General features: G+C 52.6%; 1 protein-coding gene across 1 annotated transcript; it reads left to right on the top strand.

Moving 5' to 3' along the window:
- The first annotated feature begins 293 nt into the window (after positions 1-293).
- GID4 (GID complex subunit 4 homolog) lies at positions 294-12,123 on the top strand. Its single transcript, XM_068978832.1, has 6 exons — positions 294-482; positions 4,945-5,004; positions 8,647-8,754; positions 8,830-8,931; positions 9,620-9,750; positions 11,666-12,123. Exons 1-6 carry the CDS (start codon positions 294-296, stop codon positions 11,727-11,729), a joined length of 654 nt encoding a protein of 217 aa, XP_068834933.1. The 3' UTR covers positions 11,730-12,123.
- The last annotated feature ends 3,715 nt before the right edge of the window (positions 12,124-15,838 follow it).

Raw genomic sequence — 15,838 nt, 5'->3', positions numbered from 1 at the left:
CCAATGGGTGGAATCGCCGAGCCAGCCTGCTCCCGCCCCTCAGCGCCCCCGAGCCAATCGGAAGGGGTGTGTGTGCGAGCGCAGCCGGGGAGGGGGTTCGCTCAGGACCCGGAGGCCCTGCTCGCAGGTCCCGGGGTCCCGGTGGTGGCCGGAGCGCTCGATCCGCTTGCGGCCGGCGGGTGGACCCCTCCCGCCCTACGCGCGCGCCGGCTTCTCCTCCGTCTGCCCTCGGCTTCCGCGCGGCGGCGGCGGTTCCTCCCCCTCCCCCAGCCCTGGCTCCGGGGGACCCCGCGATGCCGGTCCGCACCGAGTGTCCCCCGCCGGCCGGTGCCTCGGCCGCCTCCGCCGCCTCGCTCATCCCGCCGCCGCCTATCAACACGCAGCAGCCCGGAGTGGCCACCAGCCTGCTCTACAGCGGCTCCAAGTTCCGCGGCCACCAGAAGAGCAAGGGGAACTCGTACGACGTGGAGGTAGTGCTGCAGGTGAGCCGGCGGCCCGGCCTCTCGAGACGTCCACGGACCGGGCCGCGCCGCCGCCCCCTCGGGCCCGCGGCCACGGCCGGGCCTGCTGCCCGGGCCTGCCGGGGGCCCTCCGGTGCACCCCAACCCTGCGGGCCCGAGCCGGGGACCGGCCGCTTCAGATCCGGCCCTGCCTCCCCGTGGCCTGTCGCCCTGGCAACAGTCTTTCTTTCAGTCCCTCTCGGACCCCGTCCGGGAAACTCTCCAGGGATTCCCTCTGACTCTGGACGCTCCCAGGCCCTAGACGTGCCTGCTGCCTCCCACGTTTTCCTCGGTCCCATGAAGCCCAGGCCCTGGGACCCGCCTCCTTCTCCGGGGGTTTCCTCCTCGGCAGAGCTTCATCCGCCTCCTCTCTCCATCAGCCCCGGGACCTGAGGGCCCCCATCCCACCTCGACTGCTGCCCCATTCCTTAGCCTGGGCACTCACATCCTAAGTGGGCTCCTCACAGTCTGTTAGAAGCTGATCTCCCAGCCCCCAACCCATAGTCTCTTCCTGGCTCAGACTCCTGACACTCCCTACTCCCCACCCTCTAGCCACTTCCAGTCCACTCCTGTTCTGTCCATCTGTCTGCCCAGACCTCCCCATCTCTCTGTTCTCCTCCTTCCTGGCTCTAGGGGACCCTCTTACTGTATTTTTAACTTTGATCCACATGTCAGGGCTTCCTCTTTAGTCTCTGATACTCATGCTAGGAAATGTAACTCACCCACTTTTATTTCTCATATGGTATTTCCTCCCCCCATCTGACCTGGATTTCTGAGAACCTGCTGCCAGCTCCTAATGGCTTTGGAACTTTAGCTTTACCTGTCCCAGCTCCTTCCTGCACTTCACTCCTCTCATGTCGATGGGAGCACACTTGACATTTCCTCCCGGCCCAAGGAGATCGGCAGTGGTTAATCCTCTTTCTTCTCTGCCTTCCTGGAAAACTGTTCCTCCTGTCTATCTGCCCAGGCCTGCAGCAGGACCCACTTCCTCCTCCCTTCGCCCTGTTGTCTTCAGTCTGATACCTCACCTCCTAAGCTGTGCCTAAAAGCCCCTCCAAATACTGTCCCCTCAAAGGTCTTGCAGAAGCTTTGATGTTCTGTCTGAGGACAGAATGTAGGATGTAGATGTAGAATGTAGGTTCTGTGTGAGGACAGAATTTTTCTCCTGTCCTTTGCTCTTTACTGATTTTAAATCTCAAACAGCCTCTCTTCTCAGCCTCTCTTCTCCCACCTTAAAGACAACGGGGATATGTTTTGTCTCCACCAACTGCCGATTCATCTGCCTCTTTTTATCTTACTGCTTTGTGGGAGTAAGTCTTTTACTTTAGATCAAGAGAACTCCATCTCTGTTAATTGTGTCTCTGGTCTACAAACTGAAATTTCTAATATGAGCTATGGTGTTTATCGTAATTAAAAAGATGGGCATTACCTGGTGGTCTCATGGTTAGGATTTGGCACTTTCACTGGACTGTGGCCCAAGTCCAGTCCTTAATCGGGGAACTGAGATCCTTCGAGCTGTGAGACAAGGCCAGGAAAAGAAAAGGGTCGTGGCTGAGTTATTTCAGCTCTCACCATTAGACGACCACTGTGGCAATCTCCCGTCTCTTCTGCTCCAAATGTGAGAATTGAGTAGGAAGATACAGACTCTTTTACATTTTGCAGCTCATCATAAAATTCTAGAAGTGAGATGCCTGGTGTGGGTCATGTTTGGGATGATCTTGACTTGGGCCCCTCGTTGAGTTTGATGGTGTCTAATGGGGTTGGGGACCAGTGGCGGAGCAGCCTGGTATCACAGACAAATCTTGGTTCCTGCGGCAGCTCCCCTCCCTGTCCTCAGTGTGTTGTTTCTGAATTCCTGCTGGTGCCAATTCCCTTGTGAACCGGTGGGAGTAGGGATTGGGTTGGTGCACGACTGGCAGGTCCCAGGGTGGCCAGAGTGACCTGGCCAGTGGCTGGAGGCCACTTGGAGTTGGCCATCTGCTGGTGGGGGCGGCAATCACACCCAGGAATGCCGCCCTGCACCTGTATGGGTGAGTGTCTTTCTGTCGCAGAGAGTCTGGCCTGTGAGTTGCCCAATCAGCTGGTTTTTCAGCCACAACTGGGTTCTTGGGCTCTGTCATCTTAGAAACTTCTGACTTTTGTAACTCCACCTCTTTCCTGCTTTCTTTCTATTTTTCATAGGAGCTTTATTGAGGTATGATTCGCCTGTCACACAAGTCACACATGTAAGGTGTACAGTTCAGTAGTTTTTAGTGTGGTCCCAAAACTGTGTAACTGCCATTGCAGTCTAATTTTAGAACATCTTCATTACCCCCAGAAAGAATCCTTAGGTGCCACACCTCTCCAACACTATTCAGTTGCTAAGTCATATTCGACTCTTTCTGACCTCATGGACTGCAGCACGCCAGGCTCCTCTGTCCTTCACTAACTCCTGGAGGTTGCTCAAACTCATGTCCATTGAGTCAGTGATGTTATCTAACCATCTCATCCTCTGCCGCCCCTTCCTCCTCCTGCCCTCAATCTTTCACAGCATCAGGGTCTTTTCCAACGAGTCAGCTCTTCGCATCAGGTGGCCAAAGTATTGGAGCTTCAGCTTTAGCATCAGTCCTTCCAATGAAGAGTCAGGGTTGATTTCCTTTAGGATTGACTGATTTGATCTCCATGCAGTCCAAGGACTCCAGCCCTAGACAACCCCTGATTTTTCTTCCCCTAAGATTTGCTTATTGTGGCCTTTTCACGTAAAGGAATCATACGGTAACTTTCTGTGTCTAGCTTGTCACACTGAGCACTGTGTTTTGAGGTTCGTCCACATCACAGCAGGAGCCAGTGCTCCCTCCCTTTGTGTCGTTGTGTCATCGTCCCCTAGTGGCTCTGCAGCATTCTGTTCCTCTGCTGATGCGTAGATGGCTGTTTCCTCTCTGGGGCTGTCATGAACACGCCACTATGCACATTCACGCGCGAGTTGTTATGTGTACATTGTCCGCATTTCTCCTGGGTGTCTCCCTACCAGTGGAATAGTGGGTTATATGGTGACTGTTTGTTTAACATTTGGGAGCTGCCAGGCTGATTTCCAAAGTGGTTGCACCATTTTCCATCTCCACCAGCAGTGTCAGAGGCTCAGTTTCTCCACGTGCCTGTCACACTTGTCACAGTCCCTCTTTTTGATTATAGCCTCACCCCATAGTGGGGGTGAGGTGGCATCTCTTGTGGTTCTGATTGAACTTCTTTGATGACTAAAGATGGGCCTCTCTTCATGTGCTTCTGGAGTGCTTTCTTTTCCCCTAAAATTACAATTTGAAGATTTCTTCAAATCTTTGTGAGGTTCTGACCTGGTGGTGGTGTTGTTGCTGTTTTTTATGTTACTGTGACTACTCTCTCCTCTGCCATCCAAGAAGGCAAGAGTGAAGTGAGGGCCGGGTCACTGTAGGAGGAATATTAGGAAGAGCAGCTGTTGGACACAGCTGTGCTTCGAGCACCTTCTTGCTGAGGCCTCTGCCTTGTTCTCTCTCACTGAGATGCTGGCTGGTTGCTGGGTCGACACTCCCTTGGTTCAAAAAGATCAATTCGGGCAGAGAGGGAGAGACACATGGTTGGATGGAGGCCAAACTGAAATTCTGATTCTCAAGCATGTGATAATCCATGCAAAATGTTAGCCAATTTAGTTGAGTTTTTAATCTTATTAGCGAGTATCCTTGCCACCTGATACCCTTTCTGGCAGCTGTGAAACCCAAACTGTATTGAATTTGGTGAGAATCACACCCTTGAAACAAGGCTTCGGGTTCAAGCCATGGGTCCTTGAACACAGCTTCCTTGCTGACCCCTGTAAGTTCAGGTTGGCTGCTCCATTTTGTTGGATGCCCACGTTGGCAGGTGAGGACGTTTGCAGAGCTGTGGTGCTTTTCAGGTGCAGACCTTTGTCCACTGCACCAGACAGTGGGACCGCTCCAGCTTCGTGAAGCTGTGTGCTTCGGGCTGGCCGAGCTCACTGCAGCTTTGAAGCACCACTTTGGTGTTTGACTCATGGTGCACTGGAAGGTATAGGGTCCTCAGATCTGAGGAATGCAACAAACGTTCCTAGTTTTTTTCTTTTTTTAATATGTATCTATTTATGTGGCTACACCTGATCTTCCTTGCTGGCATGCAGATCTTTAGTTGCAGCATGTGGGATCTAGTTCCCTGATCAGGGATTGAACCTGGGCCCCCTGCATGGGGAGCTTGGAGCCTTGGTCACTGGACCACCAGGAGAGTCCCCCTAGTTTCTTAACACGAGGCCCTTAGTCAGCATTAAACACTCAGCTTGCTGCTGGACCGGGGAGACCCAGCTGTACCAGCCTCCAGGCTCCCTCACTCCTCGGCCTCCAAGGGGCCTCTGCATGCTGGACATGCTTTTACTGTCCCTGGTGGACCCTGCGTTTGTAACAAGGCTTGTGTCCTATCTTTTCAGCACGTGGACACGGGGAACTCCTACCTTTGTGGGTATCTGAAGATCAAAGGCCTTACTGAGGTAAGTGCTCTTCCTGCAGGCAGGGGCCTGGTGGGGACAGCATGTTGGGACCCCGGGTGTGAAGGGCCAGTGAGCTCGACTCTGCAGGCCTGACTCAGGAGCCCCATATCTTGAGTGCAGTTATTGTAAGGGAGCAGGAGCAGGCAGTGTGGATGTGTGTATTCACAGACGTTTAAGTTTATCAAAAGGTCACCATGTGACCAACACTACTGATTTTACTTTGAGCCTTTTTGAGGAAAACAAAAATATAATCAGAGCATCGCTGCTGCCATCATGGTTAGTGTCACTTTCTGGAGTGAGCAGCACCCCTCCAAGACCATGGCCCTGGAGGTTTCTCCAGCAGAAGGAGCTGCTCCCTCCCTCAAGGCCAGCTTTTCAATCTTCAGAACTCAGGAATGTCACAGGCGAGAGATAGCACCCTCTGTCTTCCCACTGGCGAGCAGGAAGGGGGTCTGGCCACGCTGCTCAGAGTAGTGAGGGGCTGGCGGACACCCTCGCCTCCTCCTGCCCCACAACCTTCACCTGTTTGTGTCAGTTGGCTTACCTGTGAGGTGAGGGCTCCAGGTGCCCGTTTCAGGGCCCGAGGGGATGCGGCGTCAGTGATCGGGCAGCTCTGGGAGCTGCCGACCCCCAGGCTGGGCCCCCCACAGTCGGAAAGCACTGGTTTCCATCTCCCTGTCCCTCTGGTTCTCCCGCTTTCCTATCAGATGTCTGAGAGTCTCCTGAGAATTCAGTTGTTGAGACAGACCTCTGGAAACATATCACATCAAGTCGGGGCAGCAAGTGACAGCACGAGGAAGGACTCTCACCTGGGTCTGTGCTGTAGAAGACCGAGCAACAGAACACGCTCAACTCGCAGGCGGCCATACGTGTGTGTGGAGTGTAGAACAAAAGTGTTGAACTTCATAAGGAAGCCAGCAGAGTCTGTAGTGTGGAATGGGGACCTGATTCCAAATGGTCACAGCGAGCTGCACACAGGTGGTGGGCAGGACTAAAAACCCACAGACGGAAAGGCTGCGGTGGCCTTGTGGGGGCAGGTGGCCCGAATGCAGGGTAGCGCCCCAAGCCACCCAAAAGCTGCTTTCCCAAGGAGGGGGGTGTCGCTGCCAGCTCTTCCCACTCGGAGCCACCTTCGTCAGAGGGGGCTGTGCTTCCTGAGGGTCTGTCATCCTGCCGGAGTCTTCCAAGTCTTTTAATTCACCTTTTTTTAAACTCTTTTTAACTGAAATATAGTTCCCATAGCACAGAATTCACCCATTTAAGATGTACAACCTGAGACTTCCCTGGCAGTCCAGTGGTTAGGACATCACGCTTCCACTACTGGGGCTTGGGTTCCATCCCTGATCAGGGAACTGAGATCCCATGTGCCGCATGGTGTGGCAAAAAAAACAAAGTGCTGTTTTTGTTTGCTTTTCCATTTATAGTTGTGGAAATAGCAGATATCTGACTTATTTTAACGTGACTAATCAGCCATGGTCTTCCTCATGTGTACGGAAATAGGGAAAACTAACTACATAATTGGAGATAACTGGCCTCCTACCTGCCTTGAGTCACAAACACAGTTTGGGAAGTTTTGTTTGCCTTGTGGGGACTGAATCCCAGAATTGTGAAGAATGGGTGTCAAGTGATACTCTCTTTGCATTCCCAGCCAGCCACCTGTAGGGAGAGGGGCATCTCTGGGGAGCCCAACATAGGTGGCTGGGAGCCCACCGGGAGGGTGTCAGGCCCACCACACACTCCCCAGACAATGCTGGGCACTCTGAGGCTGTGCTGGGTTTACTTGGAACACAGGTGGTCACGCCACCAGATGCAGAGACTGCCTTACTGGTCAATCAAACATTGATATTCCAGAAGGTGGGTCTTCACGGAAAGCTGGACTCACCTCCAGGCAGGCAGATGCTAGCCGTGCCCGCCCTCCCTTTGTGAGCCCCCTACCCCTGGCTGTAGTCAGAGCTTGAATGTCCTTGCTTGCCCTGCGAGGGGTTTTGTCTTTTGGGTTCCTTCTGTTCCTTCCTTCCTTCATTCATTCATTAGATATTTATTTTATTTAATTCTCAGTGTTTGTGGGTACCTAGTGGTCACCCTGGTAGACTGCCTGGAACATTTTAGAGAGGTCGGTGCAGAATCACTTGTTAGGAAAACTCGTGACTTGACCGTAAGCTTGTTCTTTGTTATTACATAGTAGGACCACTTGATCATTCATCCTTCTCTCTCTTTATGGACATCTTGATAAAATACGAAGATTCAAAACTCAGGAAGTCAGTATACTGTCTAGCCGTTAATTTAACGTCTCAAGTCAGCTGCCAGCTTACAAAGCAATTTTTCCCTTGGCAGGTCTTTCTCAAATGATTGCTATAATTTGGTTTATACCTTTAAAAATCAGGTTTCCGCTTAGGCAGTTTTGGTCTCTACAGTGTTTTGGCTCTGTCTGTGCCGGTATGTGTTTGAGGAACGCAGTGCCACCATTGGGGTGAAGATTTCAGTTTTAGGGGGATGGCAGATCTGCCGTGTTTCAAGTTCACTGCTACAAGGGCAGGCTACTTTGGCGTGTGCAGTAAAGTGGTCGTGGCCTTCCTGGAAGCCCCAGGCCAGTGAGGCTGCAGTACCCTGCGGGGGTGCCGAGCCACCTGGCAGGCAAGCCGGCAGAAGTGGCAAAGCCTTGGGAATGGATTTAAACCGGTAGATGTTTAATACTGAGCAAGAGGGGCTGACGTAGGGTGTGAGGAAGAGAGCAGGTCCTCCGTGGTCTCGGGACATCAGGATGGTGACCTGTGCTCTGCTGGGTGGGGGTTGTCACAGCACCCCCAGGAATGACCTGGGCTGGCGGGCAGCTCTGAGGGGCTGCCTGGTGACACTGAGGGGTGGCCTGGTGGGTGGGTTTTTACAAATGCAGAGAAATGGTAAACTTTTTACAGTGGTTACTTGTTCTTCCGTTAACTTTTTGCAAATCTTTTGTATGAGCAGAGGGACAAACAGCAGGGTTATTGGGAGTATTAACATTTCAGGCACCCGGTCAGGATGACCACTCGTTTGCTCTTCTGGTGGTTGTGGTTTCCCGGGGCAGACATGGTCATCAGTGTTTCCCGTCATGTAAGTTGTCTTAGCTCACATGATAGAATTACATGAGTGCCTCTCACATTGGGCTATTCGACAGCCCCTTCCCTGCCCCTCAAACCTGAGAGCTGGCGCACCAGGGACAGACTGAGCCAGTCTGAGAAGCGATGACCAGGCTGAGCCATGAAGACGAGGCTGTGATTCCGCAGTCTCTCTGGGTGTTTTCCTTGGAAAGTACAACCTATCAAGTTACCATCTGCTCTGTATGCTAGAATATTCAGAAGTAACTTGTCCAAGTTCTTTTCTGAGCCATCAACACATCACAAGCGCGCCAAAGAAGGGTTCTCTGCTTCTGGCAAAGTCCCCAGAATCCAGGAGACATCCCACCCCCACCCCGGGCCCCTCAAGTCAGGCTCCCTCCTCGGCCGTGGGTGTTGCTGCACCTGCCTCTGGTCTGGGTGGTCGCCCAGCACTGTGGTCCTCTTTTCAAAGTTCTGGGGAGAAATTAAAGTGAACTTGGTTTGTTCCTTTGTGAAAAGTTAGAACTCCTGTTGGACATCTTGTTTGATATTTGTGTTTTTGCCACAGGAGTACCCAACCCTCACGACCTTCTTTGAAGGAGAAATAATCAGCAGGAAGCACCCTTTCTTAACCCGCAAGTGGGACGCTGACGAGGACGTGGACCGGAAGCACTGGGTGAGTGCCTCGGCCCCACCCCCAGGCCCACGGCCCCGCCCAGCCCTCATCCTATGCTCTGCTTTTGGCTTTCAGGGCAAGTTTCTGGCTTTTTATCAGTATGCAAAATCGTTTAACTCAGACGACTTTGATTACGAAGAGCTGAAGAGTGGGGACTATGTCTTCATGAGGTGGAAGGTAAGGAGGCCTGGCCTCACCCTCTCTGCTCTGTGACCCCTCCCCCTGCTCTGTGACCCCTCTCCCTGCTCTGTGACCCCTCTCCCTCTGGCTTCACCTTCCACCCTGCAGGCTGGGTCATCCTGAGGGTCCCATGGACTTGGGAGACCCCTCTTCTTAGCCCCTAAGTGAAGTGACCTCCCTGGCCAGCCTCTCGCCCGGGCTGCGGGCCATCACAGTGCCCCTGGTCCCCCCAGCTCAGGGAATGGGGGTGGGTTTCCCTTCTAGCTCCTGAAGAGTCTGTCAGGTGGGCTTCCTCTGGTGCTTCCTGAGCTAGAGCCACGGGTACCAAGTTCAGGAGGTGAGTTTGTGAGCCTCCACCCACCTCCAACCCCAGGCCCCCAGCCTGTGGGAAAAAGCTGTTTTATTTTGAAATCTCGCCAGTGTTTCTACAGACCGAAGCCTGTAGCATCCTCCTTCCCAGGCTCTGTGCTGAGAACCGGGGCCAGGGCTTGGCCCAGACCTGAGTCCCACCCAACAGCCTGCTCCCGGCTCTGACCCTAGCAACCTTGAGATATGGGGGCCATGCTTGGTCTAGAACACACAGGTGGCGCATGGTTCACGGTCACCCAGTGAGGCTGAGAGCCAGCTGCAAGGGGCAGGGAGGCCTGGGGGCCGGAGCTGCGACACTGACCCTCTGTGCATGCAGGAGCAGTTCCTAGTCCCGGACCACACGATCAAGGACATCAGCGGTGCTTCCTTTGCTGGCTTCTACTACATCTGCTTCCAGAAGTCAGCGGCCTCCATAGAGGGCTACTACTACCACAGGAGCTCGGAGTGGTAAGGACTGAGAGCTTGGCCACACTTCCCGAAGTGCTCACATGGGGGCTTGTTTGCCTCCCCAGAGCGGTGTAAATGGGTGCAAAGGTGAAGTTCTGGGTACAGGCATTCACTGCTGAATGCTTTCAAGCAGCCCTATTTTCAGCTACGTTTATCTCAGGCTTGTGGGTCTTGTCTTCATTCCTCCCAGACTCAGTAGTTAAGAGTGTGAGATCCCATGTGAACTCTGCTGTCAGCGGCCTTTCTGATTTTGTGCTCACCTTCCTGCTCAAAGTCGGTTGGTAACCAGGGCCTGTGGGCCTTATGGGCCTGCCTTCTGCCAAGGTGACAGCCACGTGCTCCTGGGTGTGGCCTTTGCCGCTGGTGTGGGGCCTCTCATGGCTTTTTGAGCTTCTGTAGGTGCCCTGTCCACCTGAAGGGTGGCTGTGCCCTCAAACACCTGATTTCTTCTGGATGTTGAAGCTCTTTATTTCGTGTCAACTCTTGCATGCTTTAAAGGTTCGTGAAGAACGCTGCCCAGGGCTGACCAGCAGTGGCCAAGGGCCCAGGGGTTCCGTGCTACCCTCGTTTCTCTGAGAACAGACGTTGGGATTTCAACACCTGTTCAGTTTTCAAATGAGTGTTTAAAACTTTTGGTCTTCTTTTAAAATCACCAGGTTTATTGAGAAGCAGCTCACGTGCCATCTAATCCCCTCATTGAAAGTGTAGAGTCCAGGGGCCCTTCATGTCAGCATGGTTTTGTCACTCGATTTCAGAATGTTTCCAATGGCAGAGAGGAAACCCTGTCCCCCTAGGAGCCGTCACCCAGCTCCCCGCCCCTGCCAGCTGCAGGCACCACTAATTTGCTCTGAGTATAGGTTTGCCTGTTCTGAGTGCTTCATGAATATGGGCCCGTGCACTGTTTGCCCTCTGGGTCTTGTCATTGTGTTTTGAAGACCCCATATTGCATTTTGAGTGCACGTCAGTCCTTCGTCTTTATTGCTGAGCAATTTCCTGTCATGTGGATGGGGGCCACATTATCTTTATCTGTTGATCAGTGGATGGACCTGTGGCTCATCCCCACCTTCTGGCTGCTGTGGACGTGGGTGTGCCCAAGCCTGTCTGGGGCCTGCTTTCAGTTCCTCGGGGTATGCAGCTGGGGCAGGTTGCTGGGTCATGGGTGAGTCTGCGGTCACTTCTTAGGGAACCGTTTCCCTCAGCAGTTGCAGCTTCCCGCTCCTGCCAGGGATGCACACAGTTCTGCTTCTCCTGCGTCTCCACATGCCCCCAGCACTCAGATGTCTTTGTGATGCTGGCCAGCCCGCCAGGAGGGGAGAGCTCTGTTCTGACGGCTAACACGATGTCCTTCCTTGAGGTGTTTGGGAGAGAGATGAGCCACTTTTCCTGTGCTGCACCTCACTCCTCTGTGGACAAGTGAGGGAGCTGACACGCCATCCATGCTGGGTGTCCCCAAATGGGAGCTGTCCCTGCCTGTTTCTCTGTCCCCTGTTTCACTCCTGAGAGCACCCATCACGGGGTCATACTCCCTGCAGAGCCCCTGATGCTCTGGAGTCTCACAGCCATGTCCAGGGAGGAGGAAGATGGAGTCGCTGAGGTTGGGGGTGTGGCTATGATGTCATCATTGCAAGCCCTCCAGATTCTGGGCAGATCAGCACGTGCCCGGGTCCCCTGGGAGCTCTGAGGGTCACACGACTTCAGAGGGAAGCAGGGTGGTGGAGTAGGCAGAGGGCCTGGTCTGCATCCTCCCCGAGAGGACCAGCCTCTCCTTGCCTAAGATAGGCTGTCGCTGGTTCAGTTCCCCTGAGGAAGCTGAGATAAGCATGCATTTCATCTGGGCTTGGGGTCTCCTGGGGTTGGGTTCCATACTCTGTGTGGTTTTCAGGATGCTCTAACTCCTCCGCCTCTCCTCCCGCAGGTATCAGTCGCTAAATCTCACTCATGTTCCAGAACACAGCGCCCCCATCTACGAATTCCGGTGACAGCGGCTCGGAACAGTAACCAAACAAACTGAACTTGGCAAAAAAGAACTTTGCCGGGAAAACCGGGTACCTGCCAGAACCGGGAGAACATGTGTTCCTGTTTCTTCACGAGCAGACTTGCATCGAAAGCATGAATGTCAGCCCGCAGCATCCGAGGAGCGGCCAGCCCACAGGGCAGGTGGAGGGCGACCTCGGCCCTTCCTCCCTCCCTGTGAGGTTTGGTTGTGAGCTGTTTCTAGGCTGCCGTCAATGCACTTTTCCTTCCTGCACAGCTAACTTCTGTATCCCTGAGACGCACAGCCCTTGCTCCACCCCTGCCTCCCGCTGCATAGGTCAGCCCCAGCCCCCCCGGGCCACGGTGCTCAGTGGTCCCCACCCAGGACCCCTGCCCCCAGCTGCTCAGTCTGGTAAGTCAAGAGAAGGCAGAGCCCAGCTCCCACGTGCCCCTGGAGTTCCGTGCGGGGCGCAGGCCAAGTGCTCAGCGAGGGTGATCGAGCCAAGCTAGCCTGTGGTCAGTGGGTCCCTTGGGCCTGCCGTTGGGACCACAGGGTTTGAGGCTTCCAGGTCCCTGGCAGGAACAGACTCCAGTCCTGCCCACTCAGCACGTTTGCTCCAAACTTTTGAACTTGAGGGCAATACTAAACTTTAAAAAAAAAGAAAAGTTTTTTTATTACAAAATTATTTTTATGGTTCCTTTAGCAAGGACCCTATGGCAAATGCACAATTATTGAGAATTACATTTTATCGTTTTCACATTGAAAACAGCAAATGTTGACTTAGTAATTTTTATATCTATATGTAAATGTATATTTAATCAGCCAGCAGTTTGAAACTGGTCACCTGGTGAGACGTTCTGCAGCATTGCATCCATTCTAGTGCTAAATGTGAGGACCATTCTGGGGGCCAGTTTAGCACTTGTTCCTCCTCCTCTCGCTACTCAAAACAGCAGCGCTTCCAGCAACCTGTCCCATCAGGCAGAAGGGGCCGCTGCAGCCCTAGACCCGCAGCTCAGTGGTGTCGGGGCATAGGAGGGGCTGAGCTTGAACACGCTCAAGTAACCCGAGGCTCATGTGCCAAAGTATGTGTGTGTGCGCACACAGGCGTGCGCTGCTGTTTTGTTTTGTTTAAATGTTTAGAGAGCTTCATGTGGCATCCGCTATAGCCCCCATATGCGGCAAGGCCTGGGAGGTTTGGTGACTTCTGCTGATTTATAGACTCACTCGGAACACGGGAGGGAAAGCTTTAACCGAGGGGTAGTGTTGCCATAACCCACAGGAGCAGAACTGGCGCAGGGGACAGGTCCAGGGCGGAGGGAGAAGGCGTGAAGCCCTCCGGTCTAGGTGAGCGGTGGGGCGGGTCTCTTAGTCTCAGAATCCTTTATCGAAGTACGTGTTGTATGTTGCTGAGATTGCATGTCAGGAGAAGCCTTAAGGAGAAGTGTTGGGAAGGTGGCTGCAAGCAGAAAGATGGCTCACGTCCGTCTGGAGAGATGAGTCAGAAACATCCTCTTGATTTTAGAGCCGGCTGGCAGCATGGGGGCCAGGTGGCGTGGGCTCCCTTTCCCTGCCCCCAATTTCTCAGCGAGTAACCAGCACCTGCATTTTGCCAGCTCCTTGAAGGGTTCAGGTACCCCTGAGGGAAAGGCGCCCTCCCCCCCCCCCCCCCGCCCCCAGCCTCCCGGAGCTGGTCGGGGCCCACGTGTGTGGCCGTGAGTGGGCAGCCGGTGGGCTGGACAGGGTGTCGGCATGTTGCTGCTGCTTGGCTGCCCAGGTGGGCAGGGCTCTGCTGTGTGCTGACTTCCTTGCTGAGCCAGGGGTCAGATGCAGTGGTGTTTGGGGATGAAGATGTGGTACATTTGTCAGCTCTTTGGGACACACCTGTGATAAAGGTTGGTTCTCGTAAAATCCTGACTCTCAGGGGTGCAGAAGCAGGGGTTTCTCTATCCCCTGAGGAACCCCCAGACCCTCCACCCTGACTTAGTTCCCGGGGGAGCTTGGACCGTCACCCCCAGCTGTGGTCACTCCCGAGCCTCCTCAGTAATCCATGCACCTCTGGTTCTACGTGCAATGCTTCCGGTGGACACTCTTGTTCATCACTGAGAAACCAGTGCGGGTGCAGGCTCCCCACCACCTCCCCTCCCCACTCAGGACCCAGCTCCTGCTCCTCTGCTCCGCTCTGCACGCCCAGCCTGCCTCTGCCCGGAGCCCCCTCCTCCCACCCATTGCCCTCTCCAACTCCACATGTCTCACCTGTGGACGGACAGACTGAGTGGCGCCGCCCATGCAGCGCTGGTTCCATGGGTGACATGCACAGCAGACTCCAGGGGGCAGAGGGGCTTTCAATGTCTTTTGCTTTCAGAAACAGGGAATTTATATTCTAAGGCCTTGAAATGATTTTGTTTTTCCTCATAAAATAGTCAGATAAGCTAATTTTTAAAAAGGAAATGCCATTGAATATGTGCATTGTGGTTTAAAATTACTAACGAGTTCTGGGAAAGAAAAGTAATATTTGATTTTGAATCTTAAATGTTTTTAAAAATTAGATTTGAATGGGCAAAAGGATGAGTATTTTGTTTCTTTGGGGAGGATATGTGGAAAGGGTATGAGAGTTTGGGATGGGAGAAGTATTTTGCAGAGCTATCAATGTCCAAATAATTTTTAAAAAGTAATAAAGGTATTTAAGCTTCAAGTCTGCCCTATTTCTAAATCAAGAGAGTTCTGGTGGATTTTCAACCTTCCAGTTCAGGAACGTGCAGGTTCCATCTGTGGTCAGGAACCAAGATCCCACCCACTTCGGGGCAACTAAGCCTGTGTGCCACATCTACTGAGACTCGACACAGCCACAAATAAAATTTTCAAAATAAAAATGGTCCACATCAAAAAATCCTTTAAAAATTTACCATTTTAGCCAATTTGAAGTGTACAATTCAGTAATGTTAAGCACATTCATAGTGTACAAGCTTCACCACTGTCATCTCCAGAACCTTCCCTGCTTCCCATAGTAGAGCTCAGTCCCCGTTAAACACCAGCTCCTCACCCCCAGCCACTGACATCCACCACTCTACTTTCTGTCTCTATGGATCTGACCACTCCAGGGACTTTGTGTACGTGTCACCAGTATTTGCCCTTTTGTGACTGGCCTGTTTCACTTAACGTGTCTGAGAACTTCCTTTTTAAGGCTGAAGAACAGACCACTGTATAGACCACTTTCGTTAATCTGTTCATCCATCAATGAACGCTTGCGTTACTCCACTTCCAGGGCATTGCAAATAATGAACATGGGTGTACCAATTCCTCTTCAAGTCTCTGCTTTCACTTTTGGATGTATACTCAGAAGTGGAATTGCTAGATCAGATGGCAGGTCTATTTTTAACTTTTGAGGAACCTCCATACTGTTTTCCACAGTTGGCTGCACCATTTTACATTCCTACCAACAGTGCTGGAGAAGGCAATGGCAACCTGCTCTGGTATTCCTGCCTGGAGAATCCCATGCACAGAAGAGCCTGGTGTGCTACAATCCATGGGGTTGCAAAGAGTCAGACATGACTGAGTGACTAACACACACCAACAGTGCCCGAGAGTTCCAATTTCTCCATGTTCTTACCACCACCTGTTACATGTACATACATTACACACATCCTAACGGATGTGCGGTGTTATCTTACTGGTTTTGACTTGCATTTCCCTAATGGCTAGTGGTGTGGAGCACCTTTTAACATGTTGGCTGTATTAATATGTCTTCTTTGGAGAAATGTCTACTCAAGTCTTTTCTATGTTTTAAAAGTCAGGTTGTTGTGTTCCTGTTGGTCAGTGACTTCTTTATATATTCTGCTTATTAACCCCTTATCAGGTACCCGGCTGGCAGATATTTCCCCCCACATCTTGGGTTTACTTTTCACTCTGTTGATATGGTATCCTTTGATGCACACGTTGAATATTTTCGGAGATCCAGCAGCAGCCTGTCTAGAAGTTTGTCAACTCTCAAAGATTACTCAGGTGAGGGCCTCCCCTGGTGGTTCAGTGGTTAAGAACTCACCGCAATGCAGAGGATGCAGGTTTGCTCCCTGGTTGGGGAACTAAGATTCCCACATGCTGCACAGCAACTAAGTC

The sequence above is a fragment of the Capricornis sumatraensis genome, chromosome 8, assembly GCF_032405125.1.
Source record: "Capricornis sumatraensis isolate serow.1 chromosome 8, serow.2, whole genome shotgun sequence".
NCBI classification, from domain to species: Eukaryota; Metazoa; Chordata; class Mammalia; order Artiodactyla; family Bovidae; genus Capricornis; species Capricornis sumatraensis.
Note: the sequence above shows the minus strand (reverse complement) of the source record. Positions and strands in the feature narration are given on the sequence as shown.

What these genes read in the sequence shown, in the direction of transcription:
- GID4 (XM_068978832.1), top strand. Translation starts at nt 294, where the DNA reads ATGCCGGTCCGCACCGAGTGTCCCCCGCCGGCCGGTGCCTCGGCCGCC. An exon ending in AGATCAAAGGCCTTACTGAG is followed by an intron (nt 5,005 to 8,646) that starts GTAAGTGCTCTT and finishes TTTTTGCCACAG; the next exon opens with GAGTACCCAACCCTCACGAC. An exon ending in TACCACAGGAGCTCGGAGTG is followed by an intron (nt 9,751 to 11,665) that starts GTAAGGACTGAG and finishes CTCCTCCCGCAG; the next exon opens with GTATCAGTCGCTAAATCTCA.